Genomic DNA, 23,743 nt, shown 5'->3' with positions numbered 1-23,743 from the left:
TTGTACAATTTATTGTAGAGTTTACTTTAGAAATTATTATAAAGTTTTTTTTGTAGAATTTACTGGAGACTTTATTGTAGAGTTTAGTGGAGAATTTATTGTAGAGTTTATTGTAAAATGTATTGTAGAGTTTCTTGTAAAGATTTTTAGTAGAATTTATTCTAGAGTTTATTGTACAATTTATTGTAGAATTTACTGTAGAATTTATTGGGTTTTGGAGTTTTTTTTCTTTATGTTTCTCCCTATTTATGTTCATGTGTGTCCTTAATATTACATAGGTAGCACATAATGCTGTTATCTTGTGAAAAGTTGGTTGTTGAATACAAAATTTTAATTGGTATTTTATTACACAATAGTCACTCTTGCACCTGACAAAGTATAAAAACAACTAAAACTAATATGAAAACTAAACTAAGCATTAAAAAATAATTATAAACTAATAAAAGAGCAAAACTACTAAAACTAACTGAATTCGGAAAAAAAGGTAAAAACAAACTAAAACTAAACTAAAACTAAAGTATAATGTAAAATCCATAAGTATTATAACCCTGGTTCAAGGACACCATGGAACCTGAAATGTTATGTTTTCAAATGTCCATGTTAACATGAGAAACAGATGAAACCTGTCCTGTTGCTCTATGTTAGAGTTGTCAGAAATCAGTTAAAGGACTAATAATGCAGGAGCTGCACAGAGTAATGCAATGACATGAATAAAATGAGGACCTTCAGTTAGGGCTGAAGTGACATTTAACTTAATTGGGAAATCCAACAGGGACGAGGAGGAGGAGAAATAAGGTGAAGAAGGTGAAGGCTGCATATTAGATGTAATTAGATTAAACTTTAACAGAAGAGTAAATGTCAGTTATATCAGTGTGTCTTTGGATGTCTGAGGGTTTGGAAAATAGAGTCTGACTGAAGGCTGCAGAGAGGTGTGATGATGAGGAGGATAAGAGGGAGGAACATGAGGAGGTGAAGGTGTGAAATGTATTTGATGCTTCAGTGATGCTGTGATTTCATGGATGGATGAAGGGAGGATAACAGGGCAAAGGTGTTTCAGTAGCTGATTTATGAAGGTCATCGTTAGGAGCTTTAACTCAAAACAGAATCTGGAATACCAAATGTGTGAATGAATGGTCTTCAGTTAAAACAGGGATTTTTGCATAAGACTTCAACACCAGTTAGAGAACGCAATGAATTAATTCACAATAAAAAGAAATCATGAATGAACAACAAAGAGAAAAAGAGGCCTGAACCTTAACACACTGAAGAATATGATGTAATATAGCAATGAACAAAAGAAAGGCAGAAACACTGGATATTAACAGATTACCGTGTTAGCAAATTAATATGTTATCATAGGGGGTCGTTTTGACTGTTGGGTTGTCTCTGTATTATTGTAGGGTCTTTACCTACAATACAAAGCGCCTTGAGGCAACTGTTGTGATTTGGTGCTATATAAATAAAATTGAATTCAATTCAATTGAATCAGACTAACGTGTTAGCAGATTAATGTGTTAGCAGATTAGCGTGTTATCAGATTAACATGTTAGCAGATTAATGTGTTAGTAGATTAAAATGTTAGCAACTTGATTTGCAGTTCAACCCTCAGATATCGGAAATTAGTGCCAAGGCAGCTGTAGGAGGGTCAGGCCAAGGAGCACAACTTCATAAAACAAGTAAATTATTAAGGATTGGGGCCACATACAGCCTTCAAAGTAATTAAAGAAAGTTAAGACTCAGTTTTAGGTTCAGTTAGATGGAGAGTGATGCAGGCTTTTCTCTTTGGGTAAAAGCTGAGCGTAGATGGGAGATGGACGTGTGACAGCAGTCCAAACATGATGAGATAAAAGCATGGAAGACGTTTTGGGTGTAACTTCTGGAGAAGAACGTGTTTCATGGTCCAGCTTTTCAGTCTGAAGAAAAATTCTGTTAGAAATGAAGACAATACTATTAAAGTATTAACAACAGGTAGTTTGTGTTAAAGGCAGATCAGCCTGCCAGGTTCTTCAGTACTCTCAGCAATGAGGTAAGTAAACCTTATTGCTGTTACAGAATTAACTGATTCTGTTAACTTCATATGAGAATATACTACTCATCAGAATCAAGAAGAAACACTTCAGCTGCTAAAAAATAGTTTCAGTGAATGCAGTCAGACTCGGGAAACCAAGAAATCACCTCCATAAAGTGAAGAAATATGAATTTTCTTTTCTCTGTTCAGGAACAAAACTGCACATCCTGATCCCTGAACACCAAGTCAAAGGGGGACACTTTTCCAAATAAGCTGCTTACTGATGAAAGTAAATGGCTCACAGAGGCAGCAGGGGCTCATTAGATGGAAAATTTTCTCTAGTTTAAGAGTGAAAAACAGAATATCTGCAGCTTAAACCATGAAATAGCCCTTTGAAAGGCATCCTTTGAGTTTCAGAGGGTTAAACTAATGTTTTCACAGATATTAAAGATGTCTGCATTTATGAAAGCCTTTGGTCATGTATCAGCCAGCTCTGCAGGACTACAGTTGGTCCACAGAGATGGCTCAGGTGGTGGAGCGAGACAACCTCCACGTGATGACGCCGGCTGTGGTTCCATTTATCCCAGCTGGAGATTCCTTCTGTTTGCATTGATGTGATTTAATGCAGCATCTGCATGAACAGTTAATCTGAACAGTAAGTCATGGCTCAGTTTTTACCTTCATGTCTGAAGGGGGAGATAACCAAGACCCAAACTCAAATCCATTCTAAAAGCAGCTCAATCCTGAAACTACTTCCTGTTTCCTGTCGGGCTCGTTCCTGTAAACAGACACTCACCTGTACACTTACCTGTTGTCATTCCTCATGTTGTTTATCCTCTAGTTTCCTGTAAATCAATCATTTAAATCTGCCTTCGGTCTCCAGCTGCAGAAACAATGAACGATTTTTTTTTTTTTTGGAAGATCCATTACCATGTTGATATCAAATCATACATTTGGCATTATATTTTTTCTCTCACACACTCACGCCTGAAATGAGGAAAAGTGATGCATTATCTGGATTTTTTCAGGAAAATATCACAAACTTGTGTGGATGCAGAGCTTTGGTGGAGCTGTGGAGGTCGTGTTTTTACATGAAGGCCTTCAAATGGCTACTTTGAAATGTTTTTAAAAATCCTTCAGATAAATGTTCTGCATATCATCCACAGCAGGTTTCATGTCAGGCTTTGAATACGATTTATCTGGACTCAGATTTAGTGCAGACCGTTGGAGCATCTGTCTCTCAGTATAAGAACTCACAATATGATATTACTACTTTGTGCTAAAAATAATTCTCCCTGTTCAGAGAAAGATGAGGAAGAGTAGCCCGAAGGAGACATTTAATGGACCTTCACAGTGAGCCGGGGGCCTGATAATGACAGAGGGACAAATGCTGAAGGACTCTGTGGTATTCAAAGTTCAGCCTCAGACTCGATGCCATTAGTTAGAGTCAATAAATGGAGGTGGAGTAGGAGGACAGACGGTCCAATACCTGAAGCTGAATCGATTTGTTGTAGTCGCTCAGATGAAGAGAAATAAAATGAGATGAAGAGTGATGGGACACAGAGGGTTAAATATGCAATAAGTTAAGGTTGATGGACAGGCAGAAACATCACCATCATCACACAGTAAAACCTCAATAAACACACACAGGTGCCATTTCATTTAGAGTTTATTTAGCCTATTTTAAATGTATTCCTCTGATATACCATTATTTATTTCACTGTTTATTTTGAGGTGGTTACTATGGCAACTAATTGTTTTGCTTTTGTTAGATTCTGCTTTCTTGGCACGTCAGTTGTTTGTTAAGGGGTTTAAACTGCACTTACCTGCATGAAAGGTGCTGTACTAATAAAGATTAATTGATATGCAGCTATTGAATGGATCATTCTCAGCCAGCAGTTGCTGTGAATGTGTCTGGATCTGATTTAGTTATTTTAACACTAATGTTTGTTCTTGTGAGTTAGACTTCAAAAAAAAGATGCTGATCCTCTTCTCAGCTTCAACGCACCCAGTTCGAGCTGGAGGTCACTGCTTGTTGAAGCCAATAAAACCACATCACGTGGAAAAAGCAGAGATGAGATCTGACACCACGGGACCTGAAACCTTCCACCAGAGGTGGGAAGTAACAAAGTAAAAATACTTGTACTTAAGTAGAATTATCAGGTATCTGTACTTTACACGAGAATTTATTTTTCTGACCACTTTTTTCTTTTGCTACCTACATTTTTATACAAAGATCTGTACTTTTGACTTCTTACATTTTCGATACTTCGTTACTTTAAGTTTAACATCTGAGGGAAGTTTTTATTTCAGGTCACTGCGCCCTCAAACATTAAACTGATTTGGGGTTACAGTGGGCCGTAATGATCGGAAGGATGTTTTTGGTCTGTAAGTTGTGGTCACGGTACTTCAGCATCTAGCTAGCGCTACAGAAGGAGCGAGGATAAAAGGAGCAACATTTTGAAGGTAATTTCAAATGCATCATTTCTAAATGCTCAACACATATCAGCAAACACACAAAGTGCCTGCAGTTTGTCACACAGTGTATCTGCTAGCTAAAAGAACAGCTATAAAGGTATAAAAGTTGTGGGAGACATGATCCAGGATGGCTCACTCCTCACATTCCAACAAATTAAAAATAAATATGGCACCCTCAATAAAGATTTCATTAAATTCCTGCAAGTCAGAAACTTTATTCAGTGTAAGTTGAAAAACTTCATGGACGGTGTGGCCATTTCTCCAATAGAATCTCTGTTAGCAAATAATACTCAACTTAAATCCTTCACTCAGAAAGTGTATAGGGCCCTCAGTGATCTCAACGTAGATAATTCTGTCAAAGTAAAAGGCAAGTGGGAAACTGATGTAGGCATAATAGAGGCTGAGGACTGGGAGGTCCTGTGCAGCCAACCCTCAAAGGTTCTGGTGTCTAACTCCTTTTGGGAGAGACAATTTAAGATCTTGCATAGGCTATATATTACTCCTGAGGCCAGACACAGGATGAACCCAACGCTGTCTGAACTCTGTATTAAATGCCAGTCTGCTGTCAGATCATTTATTCACTGTTTCTGGTCTTGCCCCGATATCCGACAGTTCTGTGGTGTAATAGCTCAACAGTTTGGTGTAATTTTTAAGCACAATTTGCTTCTGAGTACAAGGACTTGCTTGTTGGGACTGACTGAGGAGCTTCCTGCTGACCTTCACAACAACAGCCTTTTACATATTCTGCTTCACTGTGCTCGTAAATGCAGTTTAGATCAACGATAAAGTCCCCACCCTCAATCAGTGGAAACAGACTGTGGTTGGTATCATTCAATATGAAGCGTTCTCTGCGGCATTGAAGGATGAGCCCTTTTTATTTTATCAGACCTGGGATCCATTTCTTACCTACCTGCACCTGGTGTCACTGCATCCCACAGGATGAGATCAGGTCTTATGGACCTGGCCTGGGATAAACATGCAGAGCTATAGTTTGATATTGAGATGATCTTAAATTTCAGTATATATACTGTCCTTTCCTAGTATCCCTGAGCTACTATGTCTAAATCATTTATTTTACTTACCCCTTTGTGTTTCTTTTTTCATTTGTCTATGCTGCTGTCAGTTTGTTCAGTCATATATGATTTTTATTGTATTTTGTGCTGCTTGGTTTGTCTATATTCTGTACACTGTTGCTGGTATTGTACTTTATGTCTCTACCTTACCTGCTTTGCAAAAAATGTTCAATAAATATGTTTGAAAAAAAAGAATTTAGATTGAAATAAAGTTTGTATTCTCATGTAATAATACTATTTTATTATTACATGAATATAGCACGAGGTGCAGTTATTGCACAAAAATAGAAACACCCTCCGAAGAACTACTTTTACTTTCTTACTGTGACTACATTTCAGAGCCTGTACTTTTTCACTTTTACTTGAGTAAAGAAGTTGAATCAGTACTTCAACCTTTTTAAACACAAGTATCTGTACTTCTGCTTAAGTGCAGAATGCCTGTACTTTTGCCACCTCTGACTTCCACCACTTGGCTGCACCACAGGATGGCATGGCTCTACAGTATGGTGAACAGGATGTGGACCCAAAAGCAGGACTCATGGAACGGTAGATAAACTCATGGCAGATTTACCACCCAAGAAGGAGAAGCCTTCACTCAGTGGATAAATACATGTGTTTTACCAGGAAGGACACCAGAAATAACAAGTTACCGTTCCTGGACTGTGTGGTGCTTATTGAGTAAGATGGAAGCCTCAACATTGAAGTTTACCGGAAGCCCACACACACAGACCAGCGAAAAATGCAAAGTGTTTGTGTGGTTGCTTGTGTTGTTTCCTGTTATCACAGCATTCAGTGAAGGAAACTTTTCTCTAATTTAACACATCTGTTTGTTTCAGCAATGAAAAGGCAAAAAGGCAGTGAAGGCAAAATAACAAATGTCAAAGTCTAACAGACAGCACGCTAATGGAAGGAGTGAGGCAGTCAAATATTTAATATTACCAAACACTTGATGCATCATTTTGAATAAATGAAATACATTCTGACATTTACAGTGTTGTTCAGCAGTTTTATTAAAGCAGCTGTGACACTGATGTATGCAATGGCAAATGGACTCGTTCTTTTTCTACACCTAAGTGCTTCCTGTCTAACATTCACACTCCAAAAAACATGTCAAAGAGCAACTTGGGGTTCAGTTTCTTGCCCATGGATACTTTGGCACGTAGACTGGAGTAGCCAGTGATCAAACCGCCAACCTTCTGATTAGTAGATGACCTGCTCTGCCTCCTCGAATATTTTTGACCTTCGTCAGAGTGACCTGCTGGCTCAGAAGAAACAGTATTTCTCAGCATTTTCCCTTCGTCTTCACTGCAAGTTCTTCTTACCTGTCCCCATACACACACACACCAGCATGGTGCCACAGACTCACTCACCTAAACATCACTGTGCAGTGATTGGACGATTCAGCCCACCATAATTAAGATTAAGATTAAGATAGTGTTTATTTGTCACATGCACAGTTATACACAGTACAATGCACAGTGAAATGTATTTTGTACCTGCAACCATATATACACACACATATAAATAAGAAGAATAAAAATAAAAAAAAAGTAATTCACACTATACACTATACTCTATATACTATACACTATACACACTTTTATAAATTATAATATTTACATTGTGCAATAATGGTCCAGTTAGGGCTCAGAGTTGAGCAGACGGATGGCTTGTGGGTAAAAACTCTTCTTCAACCTTTCAGTCTTAGCCCTCAGGCAGCGGTAACGCCGGCCTGATGGGAGCAGGGAGAAGATAGAGTGTCCGGGGTGGCTGGGCTGTTTTAGGATCTTCATGGCCCTCAGCCTGCACTGCTTGGTGTAAATGTCCTGCAGGTTGGGGAGGGTGGTTCTGATGGTCCGTTCAGCTGAACGAACCACCCTTTTTAGGGCCATGAAGTCCTGCTTGGTGCAGTTTCCCATCCAGGTGGTGATGCTCCCACGCATGATGCTCTCGATGGTGCAGGTGTAAAAGTTCCTGAGCACCTTGAGTGGGAGCTTGAAGTCTCTCAGCCGCCTGAGGAGGTAGAGACGCTGTCTGGCCTTCTTCACAGTGATGTTTATGTGATGAGTCCAGGACAGGTCCTGTGAGATGGTCACTCCCAGGTATTTGAAAGTGTCCACTCTTTCCACCTCAGCACCACTGATGACAAGTGGATGGTAGTCCCTCTGCTGCTTCCTGCTGAAGTCCACGATCAGTTCCTTTGTTTTGCTGACGTTGAGCAGGAGTTGGTTCTCCTGGCACCAGTTCTCCAGGCGGGAGACCTCTCTCCTGTAGGCTCTCTCCTCATTGTGAGAGATCAGTCCCACAACAGCAGTGTCGTCAGCAAACTTGATGATGACGTTGGACTCTGACGTGGCCTCGCAGTCATGGGTGTACAGTGAGTACAGCAGAGGGCTGAGCACACAGCCTTGGGGGGATCCAGTGTTGAGGGTGAGGGAGGATGAGGTGAGGTGACCCACTCGTACCACCTGTGGTCTGCTGGTCAGGAAGCTGTGAACCCACCTGCACAGGGATGGGCCCAGGCCCAGGTCCAGCAGCTTAGAGACCAGCCTGGAGGGAACTATGGTGTTGAATGCTGAGCTGTAATCTACAAACAGCACTCTCACATAGTTCCCCTTACCAGTGTCTATGTGTGAAAGGGTCTTGTGGAGGAGGAAGGATATGGCGTCATCTGTGGATCTGTCTGGCCGGTATGCAAACTGTAGTGGGTCGAGGGTGGTGGGCAGTGAGGAGGTGATGAATGTCTTGATGAGTCTCTCAAAACACTTCATCACCACAGAGGTGAGCGCTATGGGCCTGAAGTCATTGGGGCTGCTGGGGTGTGGTTTCTTTGGGACAGGGACTATGATGGACTTTTTAAAGCAGGTGGGAATCACACACAGTTTCAGTGAGAGGTTGAATATCAGTGTAAACACAGGTGCCAGCTGGTCAGCGCAGGTCTTAAGGACACGTCCACTAATACCGTCTGGTCCAGCCGCTTTCCTGGTGTTTACACGTCTAAACGCCCTCCTCACGTCGCGCTCCGTCACAGTGAGTGTCTCCGCCCCTCCGGCCGGGAGCGCAGCGGGCTGTCGGCTTCCCGACTCGAAGCGCGCAAAGAAGATGTTGAGTTCATCAGCCAGAGAAGCGTCGGCACTCACCGGGTGTGTGTGTGGTGCTTTGTAGTCCGTGATGGTGCGTAGTCCCTGCCACAGTCCCCTGGGGTCAGACTGTTGTAGTTGCTGTTCCAGTCTGCGGCCGTAGCGATGTTTAGCCTCTTTCACCGCTCTGCGGACGTTGTATGATGCAACCTTGTAGTCCTCCATGTTCCCAGAGGCGAGGCCGGAGTTGTAGGCAACGGTGCGGGACCTCAGGGCGTCGCGGACAGATTTATCCACCCACGGCTTCTGGTTGGGAAAAGTCCTGATGGTCCTCCTAAGTGAAGTGTCTTCAACAACTTTCCCAATAAATCCCACAACAGTTTCCGTAAACTCCTCGATGTCTCCGCCCGCGCTGCTGCGAAACATGTCCCAGTCGGTTGAATCCAACGCACCCTGCAGAGCGGCCTCTGTTTGATCAGACCACCGTGTCACTTCTCTCACAGCAGGGGGTTCCTGCCGGGGGGGGGGGGGGGGGGGGGGGGGGGTTCTTCTCAGAGAAATCACCCCGACTTCTGCTGCTGACGCTGTGTAACAATCAGTTCTGTGGATACATGGGCTCATTTTTCACAGAGCACAAGGAAAGAACTGGTTCCACAGGGATTAAACTGACTGAAAAGAAGTGAAAGTGGTGTCAGCGCTTTGATGTCAGTTTGATTCAGAACAGTGATGTCTTCAAGCATACAGCTATGATGAGAACAGACACAAACTGCTGTTTTTCTCCTGTTTATTTTTTATGTTGAAATCAAACCACTCTGAAGGAATCGAACTGGAAGTCTGTGAACTAATCGATGGGTCGGGATTATGAGAACATTTATCAGTAAATGACTGCTGGATGCCAGTTATGTTTAACATCCACTTGCTTCATTCACAAACACTTTTTTTCTGATGCGCCCAGCCTGTGTTTTTATTTCTAAATGAAGGAAAAATAATAAATGAAAAAAAGAAATTGATTTGGTTAATGGAAAACAGTGAGGTAAGCGGTAAATGGACTGGCTTTTATTTAGGACTTTCCACTTATCTCAAGTGTTTACCCATCTGAGTGCTGTCAGTCTTCACACATTTAGTGTCATTAAAAATTCACCTGAAAACTCCACGTGCACTGAAAACCTGATTTGGCCTCTGGCTTGCACCGCTTTGTCTGTGTCTGCCTGCTGTCACTGTGCTGCATGATGACACACAGACCTGCAGCTCAGCAGGGAGCCTCCTCACAGCAGCTCCCCTCTCACCAGCAAACTGAAGCATAGCTTGTGAGTTTGGAGACATGTTTTTCCTCAGGCTGTGTGTGTGTGTGTGTGTGTGTGTGTGTGTGTGGTGGGTGAAGTACATTTAACCCCTTTTGTATCATCCACCCACTCAGAGCAGGCCAGCAGCTCACATGTAAAGTGCACCAATGAAGCATTACGAGAGCCTCTGATTACCTGAGACCTAATGAGACCTTTTGGCTCTTATTGGCTGGTTCCTCGTCTTTAATTTCACATGGTGCTCCTGAACCAGCCCATTCTCAAAACCCAAACCGTCCTTTCCTAAACCAATGAGAAAGAAAAACATGGTGATAAACCTGACGTGTACAGTGTAGATAACATTACTGTTGGTGAGTAATATTGCTGCAGTCGGTGGCATATTGTAGGCATCATTATGTAACGTAACTGCTCAGCAAACACTCATAGCTCTTTTCAGCTCTCCTATCTACTGATGCAAAAAATTCAATTCAATTTTAAGGCTCAGGGAGGGGGGGTCATCTGCTGAGGGGGGGCTGAGGGGGGAGAAAAAAAGACATGCTGTGGAAGAGAGCCAGAGATTAATAACAATTAATGATTAAATGCAGAGTGGAGTATAAACAAAGTAAATAAGGTGAATGAAAAGAAACAGTGCATTATGAGAACCCCCCCCCCCAGCAGCCTAGGCCTATAGCAGCATAACTAAGGGAGGGTTCAGGGTAATATGGGACTATATACTTATTTCACAATGTTTTAAACACAATGTTACCCCCATTTAAACAACCAAAATTTCCTCCATATGTCAGTCATCTATTTCCTCAGCTAAAACATCATTCAGTGATCTTTATTGGGGGACGGGGTCCCACCCAGACCAAAAGGGGAAACAAGGGGGGGGGGGGGGGGGGCACAAGTAATGAGTCACCAACTGCTGCATCTGTAACAAAACATGAACAGCACCCAAAAGAGAATAACACAAAAACAAAAAAACAAGCAAATGGTCTGTTCTGTGGCTTGTGTGTGTGTGTGTGTGTGTGTGTGTGTGTGTGTGTGTGTGTGTGTGTGTGTGTGTGTGTGTGTGTGTGTGTGCGCGTGCGTGTGTGCGTGTGTATGTGTGTACATACTTGATGACTAAACTTGATAATTCAATTCAATTCAATTCAGTTTTATTTATATAGCACCAAATCACAACAAACTGTCGCCTCAAGGTGCTTTGTATTGTGGGTAAAGACCCTACAATAATACAGAGAAAACCCAACAGTCAAAATGACCCCCTATGAGCAGCACTTGGCGACAGTGGGAAGGAAAAACTCCCTTTAACAGGAAGAAACCTCCATCAGAACCAGGCTCAGGGAGGGGGGGTCATCTGCCGCGACCGGTTGGGCTGAGGGGAGAGAAAGACATGCTGTGGAAGAGAGCCAGAGATTAATATCAATTAATGATTAAATGCAGAGTGGAGTATAAACAAAGTAAATAAGGTGAATGAAAAGAAACAGTCTATTGTGGGAACCCCCCCCAGCAGCCTAGGCCTATAGCAGCATAACTAAGGGAGGGTTCAGGGTAATATGGGACTATATACTTATTTCACAATGTTTTAAACACAATGTTACCCCCATTTAAACAACCAAAATTTCCTCCATATGTCAGTCATCCATTTCCTCAGCAACAGTTTCCAGTTACTCCCGATGCTGAAGTGTTCCCAGGCCAGATGAGATCTATAACCTTTCCAGCAGGTTCTGGATTTACCCCCAGGGCTCTTCCCATTCAGGCATGCTTAGAAAACCTCTGAAGTGAGAAGAGACTCTACTCCAAGCTCCTTCCATATATCCAAGTTCCTCATCCTATCCTTAAGCTGCAGACACATAAAACAAGTACTATTACTTAAATCTTCCACCTGGAAAGAAAAATGGTGAAGATGAAGCTCATTCATGCATTTATTATTTCAAGACTGGACTATTGTAATTCATTATTATCAGGCTGTCCTAAAAGCTCCCTGAAAAGCCTTCAGTTGCACATTCAATTCAGATGCAAGGTCTTGAATAATCAGGCACCATCTTATCTCAAAGACCTCATAGTACCATATCACCCCAACAGAGCACTTCGCTCTCAGACTGCTGGCTTACTTGTGGTTCCTAGGATACTTAAGAGTAGAATGGGAGGCAGAGCCTTCAGCTTTCAGGCGCCTCTTCTGTGGAACCAGCTCCCAGCTTGGATTCAGGAGACAGACACCCTCTCTATTTTTAAGATTAGGCTTAAAACTTTCCTTTATGATCAAGCTTATAGTTAGTACTGCTGGGGGGTTCCCATAATGCACTGTTTCTTTTCATTCACCTTATTTACTTTGTTTATACTCCACTCTGCATTTAATCATTAATTGTTATTAATCTCTGGCTCTCTTCCACAGCATGTCCCCCCCCCCCCCTCAGCAGATGACCCCCCCTCCCTGAGCCTGGTTCTGATGGAGGTTTCTTCCTGTTAAAAGGGAGTTTTTCCTTCCCACTGTCACCAAGTGCTGCTCATAGGGGGTCGTTTAGACTGTTGGGTTTTCTCTGTATTATTGTAGGGTCTTTACCCACAATACAAAGCGCATTGAGGGGACTGTTTGTTGTGATTTGGCGCTATATAAATAAAATTGAATTGAATTGAATTGGTCGTCAGCTCTCGACCACACCACCCCCTCAAAACCCTTAATGTCTAAAGTGCCATTAAAATTGGGGGGCTGATAGTAGACAGGACCAGAGTGGGACCACCTCAGCAGCCCCCTCTCATCATCCCCTAGGTAACATGCCTGCCCCCCAAGGTCCTATGTGTAGCCAGCATATTTAAGCAGTATATCATCCTATCAGATTATGAAATGAGGCTGAAGATGGTGTGGACAGCAGAGGACAGTTCCTTCCTGAACTCCTGAGCTGCTCTACTTTGAAAGTAAACATTCTTCAGATTGTCTGAGTTTATGCAGAGAGGGTTTATTCAAACTGTGACTTTAAAAGAGCCCGCTCTCTCCTCAGAGATGCCTTTCCCATCCTTCTCCACTGTCTTTCTCCTCATCCTGTCTCCAGAGGTGTGGAGCTATGAGGCCCCTGAAGATAAACAGGATGTGTTTGCCAGAACATCCTGTCCTGCCTTTCTGACCTTCACTAATGCTGCCTACCTGTCAGGAGTCACTGTGGAGCTGCCTTGCCTCTGCAAACCGGAGCAGGTAGAGTAACTGAGTAACTAACCAACCAACTTTCCATCCTTCCCATAACAGGCTAGGTTTTGGGGGCAGCCATCTAAGCAGAGAAGCAGAGTTATTATAGTTTTGTAATTTTTAATTAGTCTTTATTTTTTTTTTATTTTGTTTTGATTTTCTGTTTTACTTCTATTTATTTTCAGTCAGTTTCTGGAGCAGGATTCCTCATTTCAGGTTAAGTTTAGTCTGTTTAATATTATTTGATGGCTTTTGCTGGATCTAAGGTTTAGGAAAATCAATACACTGAAAACAGGTTTTTGAAAGCAGCTGACTTGTAGTCATCAAATGTATCAAAAAACAAGTTCATCAAATCAGGCAAGCTGTGAAAAGAAATCTTACCAAACTAACAAATACTAAAAATATTGCCTCTATATATTTTTATGTTTTTCAAGTTCAAACTCATTTCAGTTATTTAGATTTTTTTCAGATGTATAATTTTTATTTTTTACTGTAGTTCCCTGTTTATTTCATATCTAGTTTTAATTTTTTAGCTTAGGTTTAGCTAACTTTAACATGTTTTCAGAAACACCCAAACCACGCTCTCCCCATCTACGTCCTAACGCTCTTCCCGGGGGACACCAAGGCATTACAGAGGCAGCTGAAAGACGTAATCTCTCTAGCATGTCCTGAGTCTGCCCCAGGGTCTCCTCCTGGTAGGACATTTCTGAAACATCTCACCCAGGAGATGCTCAACTCAACTGGCCCCTTTCAATGTGGAGGAATAGCAGCTCTACTCTGAGCCTCTCCCAAATGACTGAAGTCTTCACTCTATTTCTAAGGCTGAGCCCAGCCACTGTTCAGACTACCCAGAGCTCGTGACCATAGGTGAGCGTGGGAAGGTAAATCAACAGCTTTGCTTTCACGCTTAGCTCCTTTTTCACCACAATGGACCAGTACAGAGTCTGTCAGTGTCCTGCTCTGCTCCCCCCTCACTCATGAACAAGACCCCGAAATACTTAAACTCCTTCACTTGGCTGCGCCTGAAAATTATGAACAGAACTGGTGACAAAGGTGAATACCCACCAGGAACAAGTCTTATTGACGGTATCATGGACCAAGCTCTCATTGTGTTTATACAGAGACTGAACGGCTCATAGCAACTGGCGATGCACCCCATAATCCTGAAACACCTCCCACAGGATCCTGAAGGCCACGGCCGAATACTTTCTCCAAGTCCACAAAACACATTTTGACCGATTGGACAAACTTGCACACACACTCAAATATTTTCAAGAGTATTAAAAGCTGGTCCAGGGTTCCACAACCAGGATGGAAGCTGCATCGTTCTTCCTGAATTCAAGGTTCCACTAATGGATGGATTCTCCTGTCCCGTACCCTGACGTAGACCTTTACCTTACTCTTCAGCTTGACAGCTCCAGTATTCACCATCTGGTTTGGGGATTACCAACACAGCAGGCTCCAGCCACTGACAGCTCCACCTGCTGTATGGAGCTGGCCGCAGCTCTGTACAATTACTTCAGCAATGGAGGTGCAGAATGGAGTCCATTTGGAGTCAATGTCCCTAGCCTCTCCTGGAGTGCTGTTGAAGATCTACTGGAGAGGGGGAAAATGAAGATCTCGCAGACTGACGTCTCTGCCAGATGCTCACAACAATCCAACAGTATATATTTGGGCACATAAACCAGCATTCTCCCCCAAGATCTGATCCAACTCACCACCAGGTGGTGATCAGTTCATAATTCATTCAGTCTTCTCACCTGAGTATCATTCCAGAGCTGATGATACAATTACAAGATCGATTATCAACCTGCGACCCAGGGTGTCCTAAGTCACACTTATAAACACCCTTGTGTAGAAGTCCAAAAACAGAACACCACTCGAGTTCAGATATGGCAGCCTGTTCCTCCCAATCACACTTCTACAGGTCCCGCTGTCATTTGCCATGTGCCCAAGTCTCCCAGTAGAACAATAGTGCTCCCAGATTGATTGCTCTCCAGCTTGAGCCATGTATTTAGAGTGAGGCACATAAGTTCAGGGTCCTTCCCCACCTGAGGGGCATCATTCTTTGACCAAAGAACTAGTGACAGTAGCTGGGGATCAGTCTGCCAGGGCTCCACCCTTGGCTGCTGCCTGATACACATTGCATCCGACCTATATGGCACCGTCTGCAGGTCCATGTTGCCTCTTAAGGCTGTGTCCAACAGGATATCATGGACTAAGGCACCAGGCACTTTTCTCCTGGCTTTGCTTCCAGTCAAGTCAAGTCAAGTTTATTTATAAAGCACATTTAAAACAACGACGTTGACCAAAGTGCTGTACAAGATCTGTAACCCCAAGGACTATACTAAATAAAAAATAAAAATATATAAATAAATAAATAAAATAATAAAATAAAAATAAATAAATAAAAACATTAAGGGTGGGGATCAACCTCCTAATCACGGTCCCTTGTTAATTTCTCTGTCATAGGGGTTTCCTGAAGAGAGTTACCTAACCAGGTATTCATTTGTTAGTTTTGAATCCAAGACTCCTACAAAGAGAACAAGTTAAAAACCTCTTAAAAAGTGTGCAGACTTTGGCCTACAGTGACGTTTAAAATGCTTTTTTCCCTCTTCCTGAGGTGAAACAGCTATACATCTGTGGAAACTCGTGAAACTTTGTTATTGTCTTCTCCCTCAGAAGTCTGAGTGCCTTGTCCCTCCGTTAATATCCCTGGTTTCAGGTCCAGTCAGTTGTTTGGTTTTTCCGGAAACATTTGGAACACCCAGGGAACACCAGAGCACTGATTGATCACCATGGCAACCAGCTGCTGGATACCAGTCTGGTCCCTCACAGCGGTGACCTGCGGAGCCGCTTCTCCATCCGGCTCTTCAGCCTGCTGATCTTCAGAGCTGGGCCCGATGATGCTGGCATCTACATCTGTGGTTCTGCCCACAAAGACTTCTTCTATGGTTATGACCTGGACATCCAGGAAGCTCAAATGCTCAGCTTCACCAGCAGGTACTGTCAATTAGATTTATAATGTTATACGCATCAAGATAACTGTGAATTTGTTTATTGACTCTAAAATAATCTGTACCCCCCCCCCAAAAAAAAAACAAAAACAAAAAAACAAAAAAAAAACAATCCAACTGATGCTTGCAGACTCACTTCAGAAACTGAGAACAGGAACCAGAGGGCCAACCTGAGCTCGACTCTGTATTGGCTCTTCACCAGCTTCCGGCCGTGGTCAGTCTGCGATCGCTGTGGTGTGCCAGGCGAACAGGTCCGTGTGGGTCTCTGCTACATAAGCTCCCATTTCCTGCATGTGCGCTACAGGCGGGCCAATCAGACGGTCACGTCATGCGGCTCAGAGGCGGTACCAAGAGCCTTCAGCCATGTGAAGCAAAGCAGAGTCAGGGCAAAGCTGGAGGTCAGAAGCTGTCATGTGACTTGTCCAAGTCAAGCCCCACCCTCCTCCAAGCTGCTTGCTCTGATGACTTTTCTTGGGTACAGGTGAGCATGTGCTGTGGATGAACATTATAAGTATATGAGCCAAAGTTGATAGATGAGAGTTGGTTTACGGACACAGAGATTTTAAAAGCATTTCAAAGCTCCACCACCACCAATTTTGATCGGGGTATCAAATTCACTTTTAGTTCACTGACCACACACAAAGCACACACACACAGGATTGGACATCGCACAATGTTCTCCACGGCTTCTCCAGACCTCTTCAGGTCTGTCACGTGCTCAGGGCAAACCTGCTCTCATCTGTGAAAAGCAGGGCACCAGTGGTGGACCTGCTCAGGTCCTCTACCAGAGGCCTGGGAGCTTGAGAGTTCTGCACAGTATCTTAGCTGTTCCTATGACTAGGAGATCTTCTGGACAGAGATCTTGGATGTTGTCCGAGGAATCTGCTGGAGCCACTCTCCTAGTTTGGGGGGTCACTGCCCCGAGTGTTCCAAGTACCACGGGGACCACTGTTACCTTCATCTTCCACATCCTCTCCAGCTCTTCTCTGAGCCCTTGGTATTTCTCGAGGTTTTCATGTTCCTTCTTCTTGGTGTTGCCATCACTTGGTATTGCAATGTCTATCACCATGGCTTTCTTCCTCTGTTTGCCCAACACTACGATGTCTGGTGGACATCACCAGTTTGTCTGTTTGTATCTGGAAGTCCCACAGGATCTCAGCTCAGTGAGTCTCAACCACCCGTGGGGGCGTATCTCATTTTGACCTTGGGACTTTTAACAACACAGTAAAGTCCAAAAAGATTCACTTTATTTTCAGGTGTTGCAGAGGAAAGCATCAAATGCTGTAGGAAATATTTCACTGCTGAATGGTTGTAAACCCCACTGGTAGATTCATCTTCTTTATTAAAGGCAGAAAATAAAACATAATTTTGACATTTTTAGGTCTTAGTTTTTATTTACTGTAGTTATAAAAATGTCCTAGAAAGCAGTGTTGATTGCTTTTGAAGACTTCACATGTGGACAGCTGTCTGTCTGTCTGAGGTGGTCTGAGCAGATCATAACAAACTAAAGATAGGAACAAGCATTTGTATGTGTGAGACAATGTGGGACACAGGGTTACATCCTATAAGTACCTGGGTGTTCACCTGAACATCACCACTGCACTTTCTAAGAAAGGTCAGAGCACACTCTACCTGCTCAGGAGACTTAGGTCCTTTGAGGTGCAGGGGGCACTCCTGAAAACTTTTTCTGATTCTGTTGTAGCATCCGCTCTTTTTTACAGTGTGGCATTCTGGGGAGCAGTATAACATCTGGGGGAGCAGTATAACATCTGGGGGAGCAGTATAACTGCCAGGAAGAGACTTGATAGGTTCATGAAGAAGGCCAGTTCTGTCCTGGGCTGCTCCCTGGACACTGTGGAGGTGGTGACGGAGAGGACGACAACAAGGCTGTGCTCTATGGTGTCAAATGACTCCCACCCCATGTGTGACATGGTGACAGTCTTGAGGAGCTCCATCAGTGACAGACTGCTGCACCCCAAATGTTTGAGGGAGCGCTGTCGCAGGTCCTTCCTGCCTTTAGCCAGCACTGCTCCCAGACATCGAAGTGTCTACTTTTGTGTCTACTACATATTATCTACTCTGGTCATATCGTCATATTGTCTATACTGTACATATTGTGTATATAGTTTTTACATCAGATTTTTATCATTCTTTATACCCTACCTCCTGTATTTTTATAATTTTTTTAATTATTTATTTTTATCTTACCTCTTATACTTATTGTATCCTACTCACTGTTTGTCTTTTCTCTGTACAGTACCTTGCCGCTGCTACATTGAAATTTCCCTATCGTGGGGCAAATAAGGGATTTCTTATATTTCTTATTAGTTATTCCATCTAAATTTCTTGTGGGCTCATGTTAAAGTCTTTTTATGCTCACCTATTCTCTTTCTCTCCTGCATACCTGCTAAAGCTGTTTCCTGTTATTTGACAGATCATCAGCAGAGATCTCTTGTGTCATATTCTCCTTGTGCAGTCTGTCCAAAAAGGGAAAAAAAAACCAAAAACATAACAAACAAACATCTCTGAGAATCATCTTAAAGTAGGCAGTAAAACATGGCAGTAAAACATGGTCACAGGTTACCATGCAGGTGACCCATGAGGACAGTTTTTCTGCTTTCGTCACATTGGATGATACTTTAGAGAAGTGGCTGCCGTGCAGTGTTCACTGTAGAAAACTAGTTACGTTAATGTAAAATGTGGGACATTGCCTTGGTGTGCAGAACGAGGAATGAAAATTTAATTTTTCTTTCCTGTGTTTCTATCTAGATTCATATTTTCATAGTGTCTCTGCTGTCTTTAGTGTTATATCCAGATATTTTACCTGTGGATTTTGGTTTTTGTGCCACAGTTCTGCCTCCTTGCCAACCGAGGTACCAGTGTTCTACCTGAACCACCCAGAGGACCAGGTCCTTACCCTGGGCTGTCCTGGGGCACAGCCTAATATGGCTGTTGCCTGGGACCGAGGGTCTAATCCCATTTACCGATATGGGCACTCATCAGGCACCAACACTGGCAGCACAGACCTCAGACTGCTCATAGACACCGGACACCACCTGCTGTTCCAGCCAGCTAAAACTCAGGACTCAGGTATGACAGCTGCAGCACAGCACCCCCCATCAGCGTGGTTTCATTTTCAATGCAAATCAATTCTATTCAATATTGTAACGTAAAAACCCTACAATAATTACAGAGAAAACCCAACAGCCAAAACGACCCCTTATGAGCAGCACTTGGTGACAGTGGGAAGGAAAAACTCCCTTTTTAACAGGAAGAAACCTCCAGCAGAACCACTGCAGTGCAGTACCTTTAATACCTGTAGTATGCTCTAATCTTTGTAATAAAATGTTATGGTCAACAGTATCAAAGCTGCACTGAGGTCCAACAGGACAAGAACAGAGATGAGTCCACTGTCAGAGGCTCTAAGATCATTTGTAACCTTCACTAATGCTGTTTCTGTACTGTGATGAATTCTGAAACCTGACTGAAACTCTTCAAATAAACCGTTCCTCTGCAGATGATCAGTTAGCTGTTTTACAACTACTCTTTCAAGAGTCTTTGAGAGAAAAGGAAGGTTGGAGATTGGCCTATAATTAGCTAAGACAGCTGGGTCAAGTGATGGCTTTTTAAGTAGAGGTTTAATTACAGCCACCTTGAAGGTCTGAGGTACATAGCCAAATAATAAAGACTGATTAATCATTTTTAAGATTGAAGCATCAATAATTGGAAAGACTTCTTTGAACAGTCTAGTAGGAATGGGATCTAATAAACATGTTGCTGGTTTGGAGGAAGTAACTATTGAAGTTAACTCAGAAAGATCAACTGGAGCCAAAGAGTCTAAACAAATACCAGCAGTGCTGAAAGCAGCCGAACATGAAGAATAATCTTTGAGATGGTTATGAATCATTTTTTCTCTAATGTCTAAAATTTTATTTGTAAAGAAATCCATGAAGTCACTACTAGTTAAAGTGAAAGGAATACTCGGCTCTACAGAGCTCTGACTCTTTGTCAGCCTGGCTACAGTGCTGAAAACAAACCTGGGGTTGTTCTTATTTTCTTCAATTAATGATGAATAGTAAGATGTCCTAGCTTTACGGAGGGCTTTTTTATAGAGCAACAAACTCTTTTTCCAGGCTAAATGAGCATCTTCTAATTTAGTGAGACACCATTCCCTCTCCAGCTTTCGGGTTATCTGCTTTAAGAGTTCTCCCGATCATGAACCTCACACACCAACACCGAATGAGGACCGTGTCATTTTAAATCCACTTTTTACTGATCCGAGAAATGACATTATTTACTCCAAATGTCTCAAGAAATAATCTATGCAAAAATCTGTCCTGTATAAAAATATTTCACTGTTTGCTCCTTATGTGAAATAATTAATGTCTTTATACTCAGGGTCCCATCCATTTCTTCCCCTGATCTGAAGTTTGTTCATAGTGGCAGGATCATTCTGACAGTTTTTTTCCCAAGCAATGCTTTCCAGCTCCTTCCTCCCTGTTGCATATGAAATACCTGACCTGGGGGTGGGGGTGGGGGGGTCCAGGTGCATGCTGGACAGATTCTGAACCACCTGAGCTGAATCCTTTCAATGTGAAGGAGTAACAGCTCTGCTATGAGCACCTCTTGAATGAGCTCCTCACTCTGTCTCTAAGGGAGAGCCCAGGCACCCTTCAGATGTAGCTCATTTTTGCTGCTGGTATTCTTGATCTTATTCGTGGTCATTACCAAGGTCATTATTATTGATGAAAACAAACAAAATAACAAAAACTGAAATAGAAAAAAACATTTTTGTTAACTGAAATAAATAAAAAAGATAATTAAAAGGAGAAAAGATAACTAGCTGAAACGGGATTGTGTGTTTACAAACTAACCAAAACAGAAAATAAAATGCCTTCATTTTCCTGTTCGTCAGTTTATTTTAAAGCCTTGTGGATATGAAATCACTTTTTCCGCTCTTAGCAGTTTTAGCTGAGAGTGTCATACAACACCTCACCGTGTGTGTGTGTGTGTGTGTGTGTGTGTGTGTGTGTGTGTGTGTGTGTGTGTGTGTGTGTGTGTGTGTGTGCTCACTGTGCCAGTCTGCAAAATAATGGGTCCCATATGGGATTGAGTACAATAGTGAGACAGATAGAAGTGAGTGTTGTTGTGGATGTTGGCAAAATGTGTGGAACACTTCTCAAGAGGGAAACCGCCAACCTCAAATTCCACCTGAGAAGCGCGCAAGGCAGCTACGGAAACCCCTCTGAACCTTCGCAGTGACCTACAACCTAACCCGACCTGCACCTCTCGAGAAGTGTAATTACACGTCAGGTCCATGCGGCCCGCAACGATTGTGATTAACCGGTTCAGCACTGGAATGGCGTGAAGGACTGAAAAAGTGAGGGGAAAAAAAATCTGAAATCTAAGCAAACTTGCTCTCTGAGCAGCTCCGACAGAGAACCAGCATCGTAGCCACGCAGCAAGGTGAAAACCATAATGGAGCATTTTCAGCTAAAAATAACTGCTGGCTAGTTAATACACAGGAACACTGCAGGCAGGAGGATGCACTGATAACTGTGTCAGTGAGACTGGGATGTCCACACCATTGTGAGACACACACAAATACAAACACACAATCTTGAAAACCTGTATTTGAGCTTTGATTTGTTCAAACAGTTCAGTTTGTTCTTGTTTCTAATGTTTGGCTGTGTTCTGATGTTTCACACCACATGGAGCTGATGTTAATCTGCTGCACTGAAGCTGGACCTGCATCTACTGCTGGGCTCTCCAATTTATTCCTCATTTATTCTTGAGATAAATATTTTAAATATTCTCCCTTTAATGTCTCATGATGTTCATGTGTGTCCTTAGTATTACACACATTTAGCACATTTAGGGGTGGCTGTAGCTCAGTAGGTAGAGCAGGTCACCTACTGATCAGAAGGTCAGCGGTACGATTCCTGGCTACTCCAGGCTACATGCCAATGTATCCTTGGGCAAGATACTTAACCCCAAGTTGCTCTCCGACTGTCCCGTCGGAGTATGAATGTGTGTGAATGATAGTTAATTAAAAAGCACTTAGCTTAGTACATATGGAAGTGCTTGTATGAATGGGAGTGCATGGGTGAATGTAAACATGTTGTAATAGCGCTTTGAGTGCTCATACTGAGTAGAAAAGCGCTATATAAGAGCTAGTCCATTTACCATTTACCACATAATGCTGCTATCCAGTGAACAGTTGGTTGTTGAATAAAAATTTTCTTAATGGTATAATTTGAGGTCAATAATAGTTAAACTTGCATCTTGAATCTTGAACCTGATGAAGTATGAAAAAACTAAAACTAAAAAAACTAAACTAAGCATTAAACAACAAATAAAAATGAGTAAAACCACAAAAAACGAATTCAAACTCACTGAATTAGAGAAGGTAAAACGAAATAAAACTAAAATATAATGTAAAATCCAAAACTATTGTAACCCTGAGGATTACCCACAGCTGGTAGTCATTGGTCCTGTCTCCCTCCCATCACCACCAACCGGTCACAGCAGATGACCCCCCCCTCCCTGAGCCTGGTTCTGATGGAGGTTTCTTCCTGTTAAAGGGAGTTTTTCCTTCCCACTGTCACCAAGTGCTGCTCATAGGGGGTCGTTTGGACTGTTGGGTTTTCTCTGTATTATTGTAGGGTCTTTACCCTTAAGGACTTGAGGTGACTGTTGTTGTGATTTGGTGCTGTTCAGTTCAATTGAATTGAACTGAACAGGTGATGATTGGCACATAGATCAAGTAACTTAACAGCTGATTTCTCTACCATGAAGACCCACATTACTGCTGAATGCTGCACCGTTCCAACCATCCAGCTCCTTAAATTTATGGAGCCTCAGCATTTTAGATCTGATAATTTTTCAGATTTAATGGAGACAATAATATACTTTATATCAAATCATGTCTCTGTATTGTTTAGATTAGTTTGATTTGACTTTGGTGGCTTTAAATTTGTAGGCATCTACTACTGCTGGCTGGATGGTCGCCGGGCTGCAGAGATCCATCTCCTCGTGTACTCTCACTTTGGGCGGAGCCAGTCAGTGCTGTCACATCCTGACCTTCTGACCGCTGTGAGGACCTTGTTAGGGTCTTATGCAGCCATGACGGCTGCGTTTTTCCTGCTGATGCTGGGCAGAGCTGTGCTGAGACACCGCAGAGAAGAAACCCACGTGGATTAAAGTCGTGTTGTGTTCAGAGATTTGTTAGACGGTTTTATGTAACAAACTGCCTCCAGGGCTACTTTTAAGACTTTTTTTAAATAAAGATATAAAATGGCTTTTGGAAAGATTTTGGACTTTGTTGTACTTACACTGCATTTCCTGATGTTTCTGTTGTGTAGTATAGCTTTCTGTATAACTGTTGGTGGATTCATTAACAGCTCAGAATCAAATGAACAGTCTCCATTTTTCTGTTTGGGGAGTAGCACAGTAAGTTCCTCTGAAACATTTACTTGAAAAAGACTTAAATACTCCTCATTTACATGAACAAGGAGTCTATTAGATAAATATGATTCAAACCACTGCAGCGCAGTACCTTTAATACCTATAGTATACTCTAATCTCGTAATAAAATGTTATGGTCAACAGTATCAAAGCTGC

The 23,743-nt window shown here is 42.4% G+C and overlaps 1 protein-coding gene across 1 annotated transcript; it reads left to right on the top strand.

Annotated features, from left to right (window-relative positions):
• The first annotated feature begins 12,864 nt into the window (after positions 1-12,864).
• Positions 12,865-23,385, top strand: LOC115783720 (Ig-like V-type domain-containing protein FAM187A). Its single transcript, XM_030734680.1, has 5 exons — positions 12,865-13,112; positions 15,829-16,106; positions 16,251-16,601; positions 18,972-19,210; positions 23,103-23,385. The coding sequence occupies exons 1-5, from the start codon at positions 12,867-12,869 to the stop codon at positions 23,321-23,323; spliced, it is 1,335 nt and encodes a 444-aa protein (XP_030590540.1). The 5' UTR covers positions 12,865-12,866; the 3' UTR covers positions 23,324-23,385.
• Positions 23,386-23,743: the final 358 nt, after the last annotated feature.

The sequence above is a fragment of the Archocentrus centrarchus genome, chromosome 7 (assembly GCF_007364275.1).
Source record: "Archocentrus centrarchus isolate MPI-CPG fArcCen1 chromosome 7, fArcCen1, whole genome shotgun sequence".
Lineage (NCBI taxonomy): Eukaryota > Metazoa > Chordata > Actinopteri > Cichliformes > Cichlidae > Archocentrus > Archocentrus centrarchus.
This window is presented reverse-complemented; position numbering and strand designations above follow the sequence as displayed.